The sequence below is a fragment of the Crocuta crocuta genome, unplaced genomic scaffold (assembly GCF_008692635.1).
Source record: "Crocuta crocuta isolate KB4526 unplaced genomic scaffold, BGI_CrCroc_1.0 scaffold102, whole genome shotgun sequence".
NCBI classification, from domain to species: Eukaryota; Metazoa; Chordata; class Mammalia; order Carnivora; family Hyaenidae; genus Crocuta; species Crocuta crocuta.
In genome coordinates, this window is record NW_027530019.1 from 9,904,813 (window position 1) to 9,925,947 (window position 21,135).

The following is a 21,135-nucleotide window of genomic DNA, read 5'->3' on the forward strand; positions in this document are numbered from 1 at the left end:
AAAAAAAAAAAATTTAACAGAATATCCAAGGTCTATGGGATAATCACAAAAGGTGCAACATACAAATAATGGGAATACCAGAAGGGTAAGGAAGAGATAAAAACAGAAGATACATTTTTAAAACTAGTAACCAACAATTCCCCAAATTAATGTCAGACATCAAGTAACAGATCCAGGAAGCTCAGAGTACATCAAGCAAGATAAAGGACACCCACCAAAACTACACCTAGGCAATTCATTTCCAAACTATGGAATATCAAAGAGAAAGAAAAAATCTTGAAAGAAGCCAAAAGGAAAAAAGCACCTTACCTATAGCCAAAGACAAGAACTACATCCATAATCCAGTAAACGATGCAATCAAGAGAGTAGAATAAACCATCCTAAGTGTTGAAAGGGGCGCCTAGCTGGCTCGGTAGGTAAAGCATATAACTCTTGACCTTGGAGTCATTAGTTCAAGCTCTACACTGCAAGTAGAGTTTACTTAAAAACTAAAAGGTTGAGGGAAAAAAACACACCAAGCTAGAATTCTATACCCTGGGAAAGTATCTAAAGTTTCTGTTTCTTAGACAAACAAAAATTCTTAGAATCAAAGGGCACCTGTCTGGCTCAGTCAGTAGAGCATACAAATCTTGATGTTGGGTCTTCGCCTTAAGCCACACGTTGGGTATAGAGCTTACTTTAAAAAAAATTGGGGTGCCTAGGTGGCTCAGTCGGTTAAGTGTCTGACTCTTGATTTCGGCTCAGGTCATGATCTCATGGTTCATAAGATTGAGCTCTATGTTGGGCTCTGCACTGACAGCATGGAGCCTGCTTGGGATTCTCTCTCTTTCTCTCTCTCTCTCTCTAAAAATAAATTAATTTTTTTAAAAAACTAAGAGAATTTGTTGCCAGTACACATGCCTTACAAAAAATGATAAAACAAGTTCTTTATAGGCACTCAGGTGGCTCAATCAGTTAAGCATCTGACTTTGGTTCAAGTCATGATCTCACAGCTAAGGAGTTCAAACCTAACGTTCAACTCTGTGTTGACAGCTTGGAGCCTGGAGCCTGCTTCAGATTCTGTCTCCCTCTCTCTCTCTGCCCCTCCCTTGTTTGCGCTCTGTGTCTGTCTCGCTGTGTCTCTCAAATATAAAACATAACATTAGGGGGCGCCTGGGTGGCTCAGTCGGTTAAGCATCCGACTTCGGCTCAGGTCATAATCTCACAGTTCGTGGGTTTGAGCCCCACATCAGGCTCTGTGCTCACAGCTGGCTCAGAGCTTGGAGCCCATCTTCAGATTCTGTATCTCTCTCTGACCCTCCCCTGCTCACGCTGTCTCTCTCTTACTCTCAAAAATAAATGTGGCACCTGGGTGGCTGAGTCGGTTAAGTGTCCGGCTTTGGCTCAGGTCATGATCTCACGGTTTATGGGTTAGAGCCCTGCATTGGGCTCTGTGCTGACAGCCAACTCAGAGCCTGGAGCCTGTTTTGGATTCTGTGTCTCCCTCTCTCACTGATCCTTCCCTGCTCACACTGTCTCTTTCTCTTTCTCTCTATCTCTCTCTCTCTCTCTCTCTCAGAAATAAATAAATAAAATAAAGTAAATAAATAAAAACAAACTCTGATCGACAAAAAGAAAGGAACAAAGGAAGTTAAAAAAAATTTTTTTTTCTCATTCTTAATTAGTAACAGCTAGCTCAAAATAATAGCAACAATATTAGTTACATACACTTAGGTATATATCTTGTGCTAACATGTATATATACTTACCTGTCCTTATACATGTGAAATAAATAACAGTAATGATAGAAATGACAAGAGAGAAGAATTAGGATTATTTTGTTATTATAAGGTACACATCCTGAAGTGGTATACTGTTAATTGAAAATGGGGTGGCTGGGGCACTGGGTGGCTCACTCAGTTAAGTGTCTGACTCCTGATTTTGGCTTAGGTCATGATCTCACAGTTTATGAGTTTGAGCCCCAAGTCAGGCTAAGCACTATAAGTGTGGATCCTGCTTGGCATTCTCTCTCTCCCTCACTCTGTCCCTCCCTCTCCCTCTCTCTCACCCAAAATAAATAAACTTAAAAAAAAATTTTAATGGACTTGTGGGGCTCCTGGGTTGCTCAGTTGGTTGGCTGTCCAACTTCAGCTCAAATCATGATCTTGCAGTTCATGAGTATGAGCCCCATGTAGGACCCTGTGCTGACATCTCAGAGCCTGGAGCCTGCTTCGGATTCTGTCTCCCTCTCTCTCTGCCCTTCCCCTGCTTGCACTCTGTCTGTATCTTTTTCTCTCTCATAGAAAATGAATAAAACATAAAAAAAAAAAGGAAAAGAAAATCCATAAATGGACAAATGTATGACCAACTCATCTTTGACAAAGCAGGAAAGAATAGCCAATGGTAAAAAGACAGTTTCTTCAGCAAATGGTGTTGGGAAAACTGGACAGCAACATGTAGAAGAATGAACCTAGACCACTTTCTTTCTAACACCATCCACAAAAATAAACATAAAATGGATAAAAGACCTACATATAAAACAGGAAACCATCAAAATCCTGGAGGAGAAAACAGACAACAACCTTTTTGGCCTGGGCCACAGCAACTTCTTACTTGACATGTCTTCAGAGGCAAGGGAAACAAAAGCAAAAATCAACTACTGGGACCTCATCAAGATAAAAAGCTTCTGCACAGCAAAGAAAACAATGAGCAAAACTAAAAGGCAACCAACAGAATGGGAGAATGACATATAAGATAAAGGGTTGGCACCCAAAATCTATAAAGAACTGATCAAACTCAACAGCCCAAAAACAAATAATCCAGTGAAGAAATGGGCAAAAGACATGAATAGACACTTTTCCAAAAAAGATGTCCAGATGGCTAACAGATACACGAAAAGATGCTCAACATCACTCATCATCAGGGAAGCACAAATCAATACCACAAAGAGATACCACCTCACACCTGTCAGAATGGCTAAAATTAACAACTCAGGCACCAACAGATGTTGGTGAGGATGGGGAAAAAGGGGTACATTTTTGCACTGCTGGTGGGAATACAAACTAGTGCAGCCACTATGGAAAATGGTATGGAGGTTCCTCAAAAAATTAAAAATAGGACTACCCTATGACCACCTAGCAATAGCACTACTAGGAATTTATAAGAATACAAAAATGCTGATTTGAAAGTGTACATGCACCCCAAAGTTTATAGTGGCACTATCGACAAAAGCTAAAGTATGGAGAGCCCAAATGTCCATCAACTGATGAATGGTTAAAGAAAGATGTGGTACACACACACACACACACACACACACACACACACGCAATTGAATTTTAGTTGGCCATCAAAAAGAATGAAATCTTGCCATTTGCAACAATGTGGATAGAACTAGAAAGTATTAGGCTAAGCGAAATAAATCAGAGAAAGAAAGACCTATGATTTCACTCATAAGTGGAATCTGAGAAGCACAACTCATAAGTGGAATCTGATGAACACAGGGGAAGGGAAGCAAAAATAAAATAAAACTGAGATGGAGACAAACCATAAGGGACATAAAAGCAGACTTCAAAGCAAAAAAAAAATATCAGGGATAAAGAAGGGCATTACATAATGATAAAAAGGTCAATTCTCCAAACTAACATAACATAATACACCTAACAACAGAGCATCAAGCTATGTAATAGAGCTAGAAAAGGAAATAGGTAAGTTGAGGCACCTGGGTGACTCAGTCAGTTAATCATCTTTCGGTTTTGGCTCAGATCATGATCTAACAGTGTGTGAGATCAAGCCCTGCTCAGCCTCCATGCTCACAGCATGTAGTCTGTTTAGGATTCTCTCTCACCCTCTCTCTCTGCCCCTCCTTCAGTTACATGCATACATGCACACACACACTCTCTCTCTCTCTAAAAATAAATAAATAAACCAAAATAGAAAAAAGAAAAAAGAAATAGATAATTTTACTATCTTAGTTGTTGGAGACTTCAACACTCCCCTATCAGAAATGGAAGATCTAGGGGCACCTGGGTGGCTCAGTCGGTTAAGCGTCTGACTTCGGCTCAGGTCATGATCCCACAGTCTGTGGGTTTGAGCCCCGTGTCAGGCTCTGTGCTGACAGCTCAGAGCCTGGAGCCTGCTTCAGATTCTGTGTCTCCCTCTCTCTGCCCCTCCCCGTTCACTCTCTGTATCTCTCTGTCTCTCTCGGTCTCTCTCTCTCAAAAAATAAAAAAGACATTAAAAAAAAAAAAAAGAGGAAGATCTAGCAGGCAGCAAATCAGCAAGGGCACAGTTGGAACTCAACACACCATCCATCATCTAAACATAATCAACATCTATAGACTTTTTCATTCAAAAACAGAATACACATTTTTCTCAAGCTCAGATGGAACATTCACCAAGGTAGACACCACAGTCTAGACCATAAGACACACCTTAACAAATTTAACAGAAATCATTTTTAAAAAAAGGAAAAAAATTATACATTTGTTCTCAGAACACAATGGATTTAAACTAGAAATCAGTAGGAGAAAAATACCTGGAAAATCCCAAAATACATAGAGATTAAACACACTTCTCAATAACACATAGGTCAAAGAAGAAATCTCAAGAGAACATAAAAAAAATTTTTTTTAATATTTTTATTTATTTCTAGGAGAGAGAGAGACAGCATGAGCAGGGGAGGGTCAGAGAGAGAGGGAGACACAGACTCTGAAACAGGCTCCAGGCTCTGAGCTGGCAGTCAGCACAGAGCCCGACGCGGGGCTCGAACCCACGAACCGCGAGATCATGACCTAAGCGAAAGTCGGACGCTCAACCGACTAAGCTACCCAGGGGCCCCAAATGAAAATGAAAACACCACCTAACAAAATTTGTGGGATGTAGGGAAAGCAGTGCCTAGAGGGAAATTTATAACAGTGAATGCACATATTAGGAAAGAAGGTAAAAAATTCAATCATCTAAGTTTCCAACTCAAGAAACTAGAAAAAGAGCAAATTAATCTAAAGTAAACAAAAGAAAAAAAAAAAGTTGAGCAGATCATTAAAATCAAAAACAGGATATCACCAGAGGAGGAAAATAAATCAACAAAACCAAAACCAGTTCTTTCGAAAGACCAATAAAATCAAAAAGCCTCTAGCAAAGTTAACTAAGAAAAAAAATTACCAACATCAGAAACGAAAGATGGATCTCACTATAGATCCTATGGACATTAAAAAGATAATAAAGGAATAATATGAAAATTTCTATGCCCACATATGTGATAACCTAGATGAAATGGACAATTCCTTGAAAGACACTATTGCTAAACTCACAATCTGAATTAGAAATAATCTGAATATTAAAGAATTTCAATCAATAATAATTTTCCAAAGCAGAAAGCACAATGCTGACATGGGTTCACAGATGTAGTCTACCAAATATTTAAGAAAGAAATTGTACCAATTCTCTACAATCTCTTTTAGAGGATAGAAGCAGGGGGGCGCCTGGGTGTCATGGTTGGTTAAGTGTCTGACTCTTGATTTCGGTTCAGGTTGCGATCTCACGGTTCAAGGGTTAGGGCCCTAGTCAGGCTCTGTGCTGACAGCATGAAGTCTGCTTGGGATTCTCTCTCTCTTCTCTCTGTCCCTACCCTCACCACCCCTCCAAAATAAATAAATAAGCACCTTTTTTTTTTAAATCCCAGAATGGGTGGTTCAGTCAGTTAAGCGTCCAATTCTTGATTTCAGCTCAGGTCATCATCTCATACTTTGTGCGTTTGAGTCCCATATTGGGCTTTGCATCAACACTGTGGAGCCTGTTTGGGATTCTCTCTCTCTCAAAAATAAATAAACTTAAAGAAAATGTTTAAAAAAAAAAAAAAGATCCCCGTTGGAGGACTGACTACCCAATGCCAAGACTTAATTTTTTTTTTAACATTTATTCATTTTTGAGAGACGGACAGACAAAGCACAAGTGGGGAAGGGGCAGAGAGAAAGAGAAACACAGAATCCAAAGCAGGCTCCAGGCTCTGAGCTGTCAGCATACAGCCTGAACACAGGGCTTGAACTCATGACCCATGAGATCATGACCGGAGCTGAAGTCAGACACAACCAACTGAGCCACCCAGTCACCCCAAGACTCACTTTAAAGCTGTAATTGCCTTTAAAGGCAGTATGGTATTGATGAAGAATATATAAATCAATAGAACAGAATAGGGAGTTGACTGATCTTAGACAAAGGAGCAATGGCAAGATAATGGGGCAAAAATAGTCTTTTCAACAAATGGTGCTAGAACAAATGGACAACCACATTCAAAACAATGAATTTACACAGAGCCTTTACACCCTTCACAAAACTAACTCAAAATGGATCACAAATATAATGTAAAATGCAGAAATATAAAACTTGTAGAAGACAATAAGGAGAAAACCTAGGTGACTCTGGGAGTGGCAATGGTGTTTTAGATACAACACCAAAGGCACAACCCATGAAAGAAAAAATTATAAAGTAAACTTCATTAAAATTAAAAACTTCTGCTCTGTAAAAGACATTATCAAGACAATTAGAAGACAAGCCACAAACTAGTAGAAAATATCTGCAAAAGACACATCTGATAAAGGACTATTATCCAAAATATGCAAAGAACTCTCAAACTCATCAATAAAAACAAACAACTCTATTAAAAATGGGCTGAAGACCTTAACAGATACTTTGCCAAATTAATAAATAACCAGCAATAAGCATATAAAAAGATGCTCTACATCATGTCATCAGAGAAATACAAATGAAAACAACGAGATACCAATACACACATATCAGAATGGCCAAAATCCACAACACTGATACCACCAAATGCTTGTGAGGATGTTGAACAACAGGTTTCAAATTATTATATATTAAAACCATTCAACAGGTTGAACGGTTTTTGATCTATTACTTATTTTACTATGGTAACCATTTTTTCAAATTATAAATAACTCAACAATACATCATGGTATAGGCATAATAAACCAAATCTTTTACCTTTTGGATTCAGGAGGATGTTTCTTCTTTATCATTTCACGGAGCCTTGCAGCTGACTGCAAAATACACACAACATACATATAAAGATAATAGCTTATAAAATATTAAGTATGTTGTTTTATTGACACTAAAGTAAGATCTATACAGGAAATAAAGTTCCTTAAGATATGATACCTGCTCTTGGTAAGACATGAAACCGATTAATAATAAGACATGAGACTATTAATAATAAACGTAAGTAAATAATACTGTAAATTACTGACGTTCTGATACCCTAGACCAGGTTGCTAATGAGTGTACATGATTAAACATTAAACATTTAATCAAATATACTACTGTAAATTAAAAGGTTTAACTTCTACTATAGGCAATCCTACTTTGATATTTTCTTTTTTTTTTTTTTTAAATGTTTTAATACTTTGATATTTTCTAGAAAAGTTATACTACACTTCTATAAATCAAAACAGAATTTCTGTTAACTAAAGTCAAAATCAGAGATACTTTGTCTAAATTTCTAATTAATTTTCAACTTTTAATGGCTTAACAATTTAGTCCCCTATTTTAAGTCATCCTCCCTTCCCTCAAGATACAAACACATACTAACTATTTAGGAATGTGTAATCAGAGAATTCAAATAATAATTTAATAAAGCTAAGAGCCTGGTATCTTTTGGAGGACAATGTCACACACCCTTCACACCCTTCTAAAGAGCCATTCTCAGGCCACCTGGGTGGCTCAGTTGGTTAAGCATCCAACTTTGGCTCTGATCATGATCTCATGGTTCATGGGTTCAAGCCCTGTATCAGGCTCTGCACTGACAGCTCAGTGCCTGGAGCCTGCTTCCAATTCTGTGTCTCCCTCTCTCTCTGCCTCTCTCCAGCTGTCTTTGTCTCTCAATAAATAAATAAATCTTTTTTAATTTTTAATAAAAAAATTATAATAATAAAGAGCTATTCTCTCACACACCAAAGTTTTTCCCTCAGTGTGAAGACACATGTAAATTATATGTGTGTCTTATGATGATTAAATTATACATATCTACTTACAATGATTATAAAACATTAGCATACATCTGGCCATTTATCCTTAAAGCTCACTGTATACAGGGCCACCTGGGTGGCTCAGTTGGTTAAGTACTCAGCTCTTGATTTAGCCTCAGGTCATGATGTCATCATTCATGGGATCAAGCCCCGTTTTGGGCTCTGTGGGATTCTCTCTCTCTCTCTGCCCCTTCCCTACTTGTGCTGTCTCTCAAAATAAAAAAATAAAACTTAAAAAAAAAAACCTCACTATACAAAGCATATTTCCACTATTCTTAAAGTTAAAAATTTTTTAAAAAGAAAAAGCTTGTCCTTTCACTTCCTCAACACATCCCTCAACTCATTCCTCCTACATCTCCCTTATCCTTTAGGTAAATCAACCACTTAGAACACACTGTTCCACTGAATCCAAAACAATCATTCATAAGACACCATTATTTTATGTACCAACAAAAGTAGAGGAGGAGGGAGCAGCCAGTAATAGTTTCCAGATGCCAATTTCAAAACATTAAAAATTTTTTTAAAAAGTCTTAAAATCAAAAAATATGGTAACCTCTGTGTAGCAACATGGATGGAACTTGAGGGTGTTATGCTGAGCGAAATAAGTCAGGCAGAGAAGGACAAATANGTTAAAATTTTTTTAAAAAAATAAATAAATACATAAAAAATAAAAACAAAACCTCTTCCTTTTAAGTGCAGAACTTACTCTTAATTTTACCCTCCCTTATCTGACACTATGAAACCTGATACTACCAGTATTTTATTGACCTACTGGCAAGAGGAATGGCTTCTTGTTTTTAATTAGAAATTTTAGGAGCCTGCTTCAGATTCTGTGTCTCCCTCTCTCTCTACCCCTCCCCTGCTCACACTCCGTCTCTCTCTGTCAAAAATAAAACAAAACATTTTAAAAAATTAAATCAAAAAAAGAAATTCCACACAAACCGCAGACAACTGAAGTGAGGCAAAAAAGTTTGCATTTTCTGATATGTTCTTCAGTCTCTTCCTTTCATACGGTGACAATCCTGAAAATTCATCCTATGAAATTACACAAAAAAATGCTGTTACTTTGCATGATCCATAGCAAAAGCACCTGACAAAACTACGTGTTGAACTCTCAAATGTATACTTTCCTTCAAATTGTACCTGCTCTATTCAATCCATGCTGTCTTACCAAATGATACGTAATCTTTGCTGCATTGGATACTGAGTGTAAGAGTTTGAATTTGGTATAATCACAAGATATCTGTATGGCTTCTCAATTAAATAACAAGTCATTGATGTGGTCATTAATTATACTACCACTGAAAGTTAACTTTTTATTAAACAAAACAAGAAAACACTCAGTAACAGAAAATTTTAAATTCATTGAAAGGGTTAAGAAAATTTAGAAAAAAAGAACAACAACAAATGAGATAAACACATGGGAAGAAAAGACAATAAAAAAATCAAGCTTGGAGATCAGATATCCAACTACTAATTACAGAAGTAAAAAAGAGGAGCAGAAAAAATGAAGGAGAAAATTATTAGAGAAATAATATAAGAAGGTTTCTCAAAACTAAATACATGAATTTCCAGATTAAAAGGACCAATGAGTATGCAGCATAAAAAATGAAAAAAGATCAAAGCCTATACACATTATCACAAAATTTCTTAACATTTGAGATAAGTGAGATTTTAAAAAGTTTGATCACACAAGAATCAGAATGACACTAATTTCCTAATATCGAGAGGAGCTGGAAGACAATGGGAAACTATGTTTAAATTTTTTTTTTATTTTAAATTTTACAAATTTTTAAAAATTCTTTTCAACTTACAATTCTAAATCCAATTAATCCATCAATCAAATGTACAGCATAAAGACTTTTTCAAACATGTAAACTACTCTCATACACCTTTTCTCAGGAAGCTACTATAAACAGCATTTCACCAAAACAGAATAAACTAAAAAACAAAACAAAACAAAAAAACGCAAGACAGGATTCAGAGTACACAAGTTCCAGGAGAAGAGAGAAAAAAGATTTAAGAAATTCAAACGAAAATGGTAAAAGAAAGATTTCCTTTAACCCTAAAAAAGGGTGTGTGTGTGTGTGTGTGTGTGTGTGTGTGTGTGTATACATATGTATATATATATATATACACATATGAAGCCATTAGAATTCTTTGTTACAACTCTGGCAGGGCTTAGGCTGTACCTAACAAGGATATGAGAAGGGAAAGGAGTGGGTAGGCACATGTGCATAAGGCATAGCATGAATGAAACAAGTCTTCTTCTTCCATGTTAAGTCAATGGATAATGTGGAGGGAATAAAAACTAAAACGGCTCAAAGTGCAATTGGTCCACTGGGCAGCAGCAATCACAGAGAAGTATGTGGCAGAAAACTGCTAGGTGTTTTGATTTGTTTCTAAGTATGCGTGTATGTGTACATATAGAATTACCTTTGTGTGTGTGTGTGTGTACACATGTGGAATTATAAGACTTAAATGTGGATGTACATGTATTACTTTGACCAAAATAAAAATTTTCCTCACACACACAAAATAACAGCAACAGCAAAGATGAAAGGTTATGCTGTCACTTTCTTTACAACTGCTTTCAGAGAAAAACATCACCATCATCATCATCAAGGGCTTTCTAAGATTCTATTTCAAAATGCTACACACTGACATCAAAGGAAGGCATTTAAATCATTCTACTTTCCACAGAAAATTTACTGAGACAAATGATCAGTTTTCTTAAGTCGTATGTGTAATTCAAACTATTCTTACCCATTACCCACCTCTCAAAAACTTGTAACATATAAGAGGGAGACCAATCAAAAAACATCAAAAAAAGGGAGCTCTCAAAGTAAACATATTATAGGAAAGAGAAATTTAAAAAAAACAAAAACAAAAACAAAAACTTCACTGTCTTCAGAAAAACTTTAAGAAGTTACTGTATCCTGGGGCACTCGGGTGGCTCAGTTTGTTAAGCATCCAACTCTTGGTGTCAGCTCAAGTCATGATCTCACGATTTGTGGGCTCAAGCCCCCACAATGGGCTCTGCAATGACAGTGCCAGAGCCTGCCTGAGATTCTCTCTCTCCCTCTCTCTTTGCTCCTTCCTGCTCGCTCCCTCTCTCTCAAAATAAACATTTAAACAAAGTTATTGTATCCATAAAACAAGGGATGCTATGTTTTTAAAAAATCAAATAAGTGGGATGCCTGGGTGGCTCAGTCAGTTAAGTGTCCAACTTTGGCTCAGGTTATTATTTCATGGTTCATGAGTTAGAGCCCCACAATGGGCTCCATGTCAGCAGTGCTGGGCCTGCTTGGGATTCTCACTCTCTCGATCCTCTCTCAGTCCCTCCCCTACTCGCGTGCATCCCTTTCTCTCTCAAAATAAATAAATAAACTTAAAAAAAAATCAGGGGTGCCTAAGTTGGTCAATTAAGCGACCAACTCTCAGGTCATAATCTCACGGATCGTGAGTTTTATCCACACTTCAGGCTCCACGCTGGTGGTGTAGAGCCTGTTTGGGATTCTCTCTCTCTCTCCCTCTATCTGCCCCTTCCCTACTCATGTTCTCTCTCTCTCAAAATATATAAATAAATATTTAAAATTTTTTTAAAATAATCAAAGAAATAACTTGAATTAAAAGCTTGTGGCACCTAGGTGGCTCACTTGGTTAAGCATCTGACTTCAGTTCAGATCATGGTCTAGCGGTTCCTGAGTTCTAGCCCCACACTGGGCTCCACACTGGCAGTGCAGAGCCTGCTTGGAATTCTCACTCTCTTCCCTCTCTGCCCACCCCCTCTGCTCCTGGTTTCTCTCTTTCTCAAAATAAACATAAAAAAAAAAAAAATACTTGATGCCAAAAATTCACGTAGTATATAAACCTATTTATATACCGTTCTCAAAATGACAAACCTGTAATGATGAAGAACAAATTAGCAGTTGCCAGGGACAAAGGAGGGTGAGAGGGAGAACTATAGGCATAACTATAAAGAAATTGCTTGGGGAAAAAAAAAAAAAAATCAGCCTGGGACACCTGGCTTGCTCAGTTGGTAGAACAAGTAACTATCTCAGGATCGTGAGTTCAAGCCCTACATTGGGCCTGGACCCTACTCAAAATAAACAAATAATTTAAAAAATAGCCTAATGGAGATTTTTGTGGAGATGGAATAGTTCTATATCTTCACTGTGGTGATAGTTGTATTAACAACACATGATAAAATGATACGGAACTATACATGTGCCTTGTACCAATGTGACTTTCCTAGTTTTGATATTGTAATATAGTTATATAAGATGTACACAATGGGAAAAACTGGGTTAAGGGTACGTGATACCTCTCTGTACTATTTCTGCAAAGTGCTATGAATCTATACTCACTTGGAGATAAAAATTTTTTGAAAACAGAGGTTTCTCACAGCTAACATCATACTCAATGGTCAAAGACTGAAAGCTTTTCCCCTAAAACTCAGAAATAAGAAAGTATGTCTGTTCTTGCTACTTCTATTCAACACTGTACTGGAGATTCTAGGACAATTAGGACAGGACAACTGGGAAAAAATAATAAAAGACATCCAGATTGAAAAGGAAAAAATAAAGCCACTTTATTGCCAAAACATGACCTTATAGATAGAATATGCTTTAAGAATTCACATAAGGGGCACCAGAGTGGCTCAGTCAGTTAAGTGTCCAACTTCCACTCAGGTCATGCTCTCCCGGCTCGTGAGTTCAAGACCCATGTCGGGCTCTGTGCTGACAGCTCAGAGCCTAGAGCCTGCTTGGGATTCTGTGAGTGAGTCTCTCTCTCTCTGCCCCTCCCGCACTCACACTTCATTTCTCTCTCTCCCTCTCAAGAATAAATAAATATTAAAAAATTAAAAAGAAAAAGGGGCGCCTGGGTGGCTCAGTTGGTTAAGCGTCCGACTTCAGCTCAGGTCATGATCTCACAGTTTGTGGGTTCAAGCCTCCTATTGGGCTATGTGCTAACAGCTAGCTCAGAGACTGAAGCCTGTTTCAAATTCCATGTCTCCCTCTCTCTCTGCCCCTCCCCCGCTCATGCTCTGTCTCTCTCTCTCTCGGACTCAAAAATAAATACACAAAAAAAATTTTTTACAAAAGAAAAAATGCAAATCAAGGGATGCCTGGGTGGCTCAGTCAGTTGAGTGCCCAACTCCTTATTCTGAGTCAGAACCCAGGTTGGGCTCCATGCTGAGCAACGAGTCTTCTTGAGATTCTCTCTCCCTCTGCTCCTGCTCACACTTTCTCTAAAATAAAAAAAAAAAGAAAGAAAAGAAAAGAAAAATGCTAATCAAAACCACAATCAGATACCACTTCATATCCACTAGGATCGCTATAATCAAAAAGACAAGAGGCACCTGGCTGGCTCATTCCATAGAGCATGCAGCTCTTGATATCAGGGTGGTGAGTTCAAGCCCCACATTGGGCATAGAGTTTACTTAAAAAATAAATAAATAAAAATAAAAACTTAATAAAAAAATAAAAAAGATGAGAGGCAGCCTGGGTGGTTCAGCTGGTTGAGCATCTGACTCTTGATTTTGGCTCAGGTTGTGATTCCAGGGTAGTGGGATTGAGCCCTCCATCCAGCTACACACTGAACATGGAGCCTGCTTAAGATTTTCTCGTCTTGCTCTGTCCCCTCCCCCACTCATAGGCTCACTCTTAAAAAAATAAATAAATGAAGAACTGAGAACATTATGTTAAATGAAATAATCCAGTTACAAAAAAGCAAATACCATAGGATTCCACTTTTATGAGGTACTTATACTCAAATTCAAAGAGACATTAAGGAGAAGGGAAGTGGTGAGGGGCTGACAGGAGGGGGGAACTGAGTTGTTTAATGGAACAGAGTTTCAGTTTTGCAAGATGAAAAGATTTCTGGAGATTTGGTTTCAAAACAATATAAATGTACTCAAGAGCACCACAATGTACCTTTAAAAATGGTTAAGGTGGTAAATTTTACACTAGGTGTTTTACAATTAAGGTTTTTTTTTTTTAATTTGGGGGTGCCTGGGTTGTTCAGTTGGTTAAGCATCAGATTTAGGCCAAGTCATGATCTCACAGCTCGGGAGTTCAGGACCTGTGTCAAGGTCTCTGCTCTCAGCACAGAGCCTGCTTTGGATCCTCTTTCTCTCTGCCTCATTGCCTCTCTCTCTCTCTCTCTCTCTCTCTCTCTCTCAAAATAAATAAACATTAAAAGAATAATTTTTAGAAAGATGAATAGTAAGTATTTGCAAGGATGTAGAGAAATTAGACTTATCATGCATTGCTGGTGGGTATATAAAAATGGTACAGACAGTTTCGTAAACAATTTGACAGTTTCTCAAAAGTTAAACAGCGTTGACCATAATACCCAACAATTTCACTCCTAGGTATATACCCAAGAGAATGGAAAACATGTATCAGCAAAAACTCATAAGCAAATACTTGTGGCAGCTTTACTCATAGCAGCAAAAAAGTGAAAACAACCCAAATGTTCTTCAACGGATGAATGGATAAACAAAATGTGGTATATCTACACAATGGAATATTATTCAGCCATAAAAAGGAATCAAGTACCAATACATACTATAACATGAAAGAACCCTAAAAACATTATACAGAGTCAAAGAAACCAGACACAAAAAGCCATGTCTTTATGACACCATTTATATACAATGTCCATAATAGACAAATCTACAGAGACAGAAAGTAGATTAATGGTTTCCAGGGATGGGTTAGGGAGGTGGGGGAGTTGGTAGTCACTGTTAATTGGCAGGGGTTTCTTTTCATAGTGAAAGAAATATTCTGAAACTGGACAGTGGTGATGACTGTACAATCTTGTATATATACTAAAAACTACTGAACTGTAGGGGTGCCTGGGTGGCTCAGTCGGTTAAGCATCTGACTTCGGCTCACATTATGATCTCACAGTTTGTGGGTTTGAGCCCCACGTCGGGCTCTGTGCTGACAGCTAGCTCAGAGCCTGGAGCCTGTTTCAGATTCTGTATCTCCCTCTCTCTCTGACCCTCCCCTGCTCATGCTGTCTCTCTCTCGCTCTCAGAAATAAAACATTAAAAAAATTTTTTAAAAACTACTGAACTGTATATTTTTAAATAGTAAATTTTATATCATGTAAATTATATCTCAATAAAAAATATATGATAATAGAAACTATATACATGCATAGTCTCAAACTATCTTCCTGAAAATATTTAATAATTACAAAGGGAAAAACACTGTTTCCTTTAGAGAATCCTGACAGATACCACCTTAGCCAAATGATCAAGGTCAACATCACCAGTAAAATATATCGACGTCACAGACACCCGGATATGATGCACTAAGAAGGGCACATTCACTTCTGTGGTATCCCTCCCCAAAAATGCAAAACCTAAATCTAATCTTGAGGAAACAGACAAGCTCAATTTGAGGAACATTACATAAAATAACTATTCAGTACTCTTCAAAAGTGCCAAGGTTATTAAAGACTAAAACTGTCACAGACTGGAGGAGACTACAGAAACAGGGCTATTAAATGCACTATGCAATCCTAAAATGAATACTGGAACAGAGGAAGGATATTGATTAGGATTTAATCAAATCCTAATCAAGTCTGTACTTTAGTTAATATTAACGTACCAAGGTTAATTTCTTTGTTTGATGAGTGCTCTATGGTTATGTATGATATTCACATAATAGGAAGCTGGGTGAAAGATATGTATATCAGAACTCTCTGTATTATTTGCAACTCTTCTGTAAGCCCAAAATGTTTTCAAAACTTAAAATAAAGCTAACTATTAAGAAATTCTCTATGAAGTTAAAACATTTAATAGAATTGCTAAAAGATAAAATTTTCCAAGTTTCCCAGAAAACAATAAAATTCTAGACTTATAGGCCAACACACTTGTCTGTGCTATGACAAAAGCCTCCCCACATTTGGAGAAGAAATAAGCTTGTAAATAAAATATTGTTTCCAAAGCATAGTACCATAAAACCTTAGTCATTTTAACTAAAAAAAGATAACTAATGAAAAGGAAAAGAATACAATGTCCTATAAAAGATGTTGAATCTTTCAGTTTGTCCTAAGAAAACGTATGCTGGGCATTTATGACTCTACCTGACTGGTTCCAGTACTTACTCCTAATGTTCTAATTTTGACCCTATATTCTTAAATCAAATTAAAATCTCAGTAGATTAACTGATAACAATCTGGATAGGGGAGGGGGGATCCTGGCTGGCTCAGCCAGCAGAGCATGGGACTCGATTTCAGGGTTGTAAGTTCGAGCCCCACATTGGGTGTAGAGATTACTTTAAAATTTTTACATCTTAAAAAAAGAAAAAAAAAAAGAAGGAAAAGATGTGGTATACACATGCAATGGAATATTATTCAGTCATTAAAAAAGAATGATATCTTGCCATTTGCAGTAATATGGATGGAGCTAGTGAGTATAATGCTAAGTGAAGTCAGTCAGAGAAAGACACATACCGTATGATTTCACTCATATGCGGAATTTAAGAAACAAAACAAACAAGCACAGAAAATAGAGAGACAAACCAAGAAACAGACTCTTAGCTATAAAGAACAAGCAGAGGGTTGCCAGAGGAGAGGTGGGTAGGGGAATGGGTGAAATCGGTGATGGGGATTAAGAGTACACTTATGATGAGCACTGAGTAGTGTACAGAATTGTTGAATCGCTATATCGTACACCTGAAACTAATATAACACTGTATGTTAACTATATTGGAATTAAAATTAGGGGCACCTGGATGGCTCAATCGGTTAAGTGTCTGACTTTGGCTCAGGTCATGATCTCGCGGTTTGTGGGTTCAAGCCCCATGTTGGGCTCTGTGCTGAGAGCTCAGAGCCTGGAGCCTCCTTCAGATTGTATGTCTCCCCCTCTCTCTGTCCCTTCCATGCTCATGCGGTCTCTGTCTCTCAATAATAAGTAAAAATGTTAAAAAAATTTTTTAAGAAAAAAAATTAAAAACTTAACCAAAAAAAACCTTTAAAATAAATTAAAAAGAATAAAAATCTACTTTATACTAGCCTCATATACTCAGAATCTTATAGTTAAAGAGGCCAAAGAAATAATCTAATCCATTGATTCTCAAAATGCCAATCTGGACCAACAGCACCAATATCTCTAGAAAACTGTGTTAGACATGCCAATTACTTACCCAACTCCAAAACTTCTGAATCAGAAACTCTACTGATGAAGTCCTGCACTGGAGTTTTAACAACCCTCTAGGCAATTCTGATACAGGTTTAAGTTTGAGAATCACTGACCTTATTGAATTCCCTCACTGTAGAGGTAATTTGCTTATAATGACATGGTTTCTTAGAAGCAGCCACATCTAAAACCGAAGCTTTCAACCCCCAAACCAATGCAATAATGACTTAACTCATGCTGTCCCATCAAAGTCCTAGTTCTTATCTGAGACAACAAAGCATAAATTGAATTCCTATTTCAAAAGAACACCACCACAATTATCCTATCTCTTTCTCTACCATCACCTTCTATTCCATCAACTTTTTGATATGTGGTATGGTTTTATCTTGTCTTGCACAAAATTTGTCACTTTAAATGAAGTACAACACTCCGTCTTGCACAAAATTTGTCACTTTAAATGAAGTACAAACTCCTGATAGGCAACAGAAGCCCCAAAATTAGATAATTCCTTAGACTGATTCAAACTAGTATTTTAAATAGAATAAGTGTTTTGTTTTGTTTTTTTCATGTATCTTCTCTACTCCATCATTTTCCTCCTCTTCTTTTTAGAGGAAATATTCAGCTATGTTAATCAATTAGTGATAATTTTCCTGCCCTGATATCAAGGGTCACTCAAATGCCATATGTTCCACAGGCCAAGTTCTTCTGGCACATTGTGCATAAATATGTAAAGGTGAGCAAGACACCATAAAGCAGAAGTAAACCCAAAACTATTTACAATAAACTGAGAAGAAAAACGGGAAACAGAATGAAAATTAAGTCAATCCTCCCTTTGACAAAACAAAACCAAGAGCAAAATTAACCAAGGAAGTTATCTGTTAAACATTTAAAAAGTAAAATTTCAATTAAGTATACATAGACACTGGATTGACCTTAGCTTATCAAAACTTCAAACTGTAAAATAAGAAAAATTTCAATAAGCTAGTAATTAAATTCTTACCAGGCCTAGTGTGGTATCTTCATCACTGTCTAGAGCCTGAATGCTTTCCATATCCACACTGGGAATCACTGTATCTGAAGTGCTCTTGTGTTGTAGCTTGTTACTTTCCGTATAAACATCTAAGGATGATTTTTGCAAGGTGATTTCTGTCTTAGAGGATGTGGCTTCCATCTTTGAAGTTAAAATTCTCCTGCAAGTTTTCCTTATTTCAGTCTTCTTACATTTCTTACATGCAACTTCATTAAAATTCTTATTCAATAGGGATTTGGGGTGCTTAAATTGGTCTGGCTTGTAATTACTGAGTGAAAACGGAACAAGATACACCTTAGGTGTTTTTCCTAAAACTGTAGCCTGTTCTGGTCTCAGAGATACACAAGTGATGTTTTGGTTTTCTTTATATTCATTCACCTATTCAAGTCAATAGAAGAAAGCAGAGCATTAGAACCCCAGATCCTATGCCGCCTCTTACAGATCTGTGTAAATAAATCTAATTCTTAATTCATACTGAAAACATAAATCCAAACTGTTAGCTTGTAAGGAAGCTTTTTTCCCCATCAGAATCTAGATACTGAATTTAATGATTATACTGGGCGCATTTCTTACCCGTGAGTATGCAACCCAATAATAATATAATGACTACATCTGTAACTGAGGAAACTACCAAAACTGTCAGTTTCTGAGTAACTGGGATTGTTTCCAGAGTGGGAAGCCAGCAATAACTGCTTCAAATGCAAGTGCAGGGTCCCTGATCCCACCGTGCACCTATTTTGGGTGTTACTGATAAGAACCTTCCTCAATACTGAAGGTCTAGTTTCCAATGAGGAAAACCAAGGCAGGGATCCCAAATTATCTTTTGAAGGAACACCCGCGAAAAACCCGTTAGTTGAGAGATGCCCCAAGGAGCCGAAACAGTTCTGGAGTGCGGAAGTGTAAGGTGCCAGGTCCTCCTGGCCTCCCGGGCCTGTGCCCGGCAACCCTTCATGAACGCTGAGGCAGGAGCACAGCTGAGAAGGACAGCTGTTTCTCACCTTCACCTGGAGTCGCAGTCTGGAGCCCGCCTTCTCCTCGCTGGCTGAGCGCGACCCCATCTTTTCGCTGCTAAGCAGCGGGCGTCTTCCCGCCAAGATCTCGGCGGGAGGTGCCGGGAAGGGTTACAGGAGAAGCAGCAGAGCTGCGGCGGGGGCGGGGGCGGGCCCTGGCTGAGGCGCAGACGGGCTCTGACGCCAGTTGGCGGGTGGAGGGGCCTGGGCGTTACAGTGGTCTCTGTAGGCGTGAAGGTCACCAGCCTCAGACAAATTAAAATTCTTTAGAGATACGATGGGACCGAATCCACATTTTTACCTTGGATCCCGGTAGTTTTGATGATGCTGATGCCAGTATCTCGCTTTGAAAAACAATGGCGCTTTTGCGGAGGAAAAATCACCTTGACTAGCAATGGGAGCCTGGAAAAGATGCAGACGCACTTAGATGCCGTGTGGATAGAGAGCCGGAGAAAATCGAAACCATGCACCCTTTACCTGGTCTCCCTAGCTCCTTATAACCCCATCACCAGAAAATTATGCCCTATGCTACCATACTATCGTCTTCCTAAGAAGGGAAGTTTTTCTTTTTTCAAGAGTTGATAACGTAAACATTTAAATTTTACCTCATCATCTGCCCACCGTTTAACTAATATCCTAATAACGAGCTTATAAAGCCCAAAGGCTGGGAAAACGTTGTGAAATCAATTTTGTATCACCAAGTAAAATTAAGATTTTAGTGCCTTGTAATTTTTTGTCACAGCCATATTAACCTTTTCTTTTTTTCTTTTAGGTTGCCATGAGTCAATTGTTTTCCCATCAGGTTCACTGTGTGGACAACAGTTTTGGAGCTGTTAAATTCAAAATATAAATTTCTACGTACTCTATTTTTAAGATCCTCACCTAGCCCAAAACTACTTCCCTGGTTGGTTACCTGGTCCCTCCACTGTTCCTGGCTCGAGATTTGCCCTATTTTATTTCCTCTCCCAGCCTAGACTCAATGTTATATAACACAGGTGAAGTAATTTGAGAACTAATCCCATTAACAGTAACTTTAGGGCCCTCCATGATGTAGTTCCACAAACTTTCACCAGTCCTTGATTCAAAAATTACTAATAAACTTTTCATAGTTTATAGTTTTATAGTTTTCATAGTAATAAAAATTAAACTTTTTACAGTGTTTGATATATACCAAACTATCTCTGAACTTCAAGACTTTGTTCACGCTGTCCCATCTCTCCCTACCACAGCATTTATAAAATCCTTTCTACGGTGAAATGTGTTCTGACTTACAATCAGCCAATATTTTTTACGAACCCAGCTACTAAACTGTGATTGCTTCTGTTACGATTCTATATGCACCAGAATAATTCCCTAATAAAACTTAAACCTTTAGACAATATTCCATACTCCTTAGGGAGTTAAGCACGGTAAACACATCAAGTACTTAATAATTACTTACGGACTTAAATACACTGTCTAGCCAGAAATGTTTTACTAGACGGTCTTGAGAAAGAAAAAACTTGAAAGCCTTAAAAGTACACTGTTCTGACCTCAGATATCGCTCCAGGCCCTTTGGGGAATTTTTTATTAATAGTAATAGCCTAAATCACCACCACCTGCCCTCACGTGACCAAAAACTATCCCACCACATCCCACTCAGCTTCATCAACTGAGCTAATCAGGTGCTATTAGCTGGACTTCTATTCTCCTTAAACTCCAATTCTGAGTTTTTAAGTCTGGACAAACTGCCCTTCGCTATCTGCCCAACTTCTTATTCATCACTATCCCATTTTCTTCAGCTTCAAACCAACCTAACAAGAGTGATCCCTTAATTCGGACCTTCCTCGCCACAGGAGCTTAACAGCAAATCCTAATGGGAAGCAATTTCCCGCCAGAAGTTCCGTCCAAACTGCGAGACTGAGGACGCTAGAGAAG

The 21,135-nt window shown here is 37.9% G+C and overlaps 1 protein-coding gene across 5 annotated transcripts in view; it reads right to left on the reverse strand.

Moving 5' to 3' along the window:
• Positions 1–21,110, reverse strand: part of WDR76 (WD repeat domain 76) — a 72,121-nt gene extending 51,011 nt beyond the window's left edge. For 2 of the 5 annotated variants that reach the window (XM_077764507.1, XM_077764506.1), the window contains exons 1-4: positions 19,207–19,329; positions 18,179–18,586; positions 8,961–9,053; positions 6,979–7,034 (exon numbers count right to left, since the gene is read on the reverse strand). In XM_077764507.1, coding sequence (XP_077620633.1) covers positions 6,979–7,034; positions 8,961–9,053; positions 18,179–18,586; positions 19,207–19,266 — 617 coding nt within the window. In that variant the 5' untranslated portion in view covers positions 19,267–19,329. Of the gene's footprint in view, positions 1–6,978; positions 7,035–8,960; positions 9,054–18,178; positions 18,587–19,206; positions 19,330–19,519; positions 19,621–21,011 lie in introns of those variants that run through there. The other 3 variants (XM_077764509.1, XM_077764508.1, XM_077764510.1) reach the window with 3 other exon arrangements.
• Between the last annotated feature and the right edge of the window lie 25 nt (positions 21,111–21,135).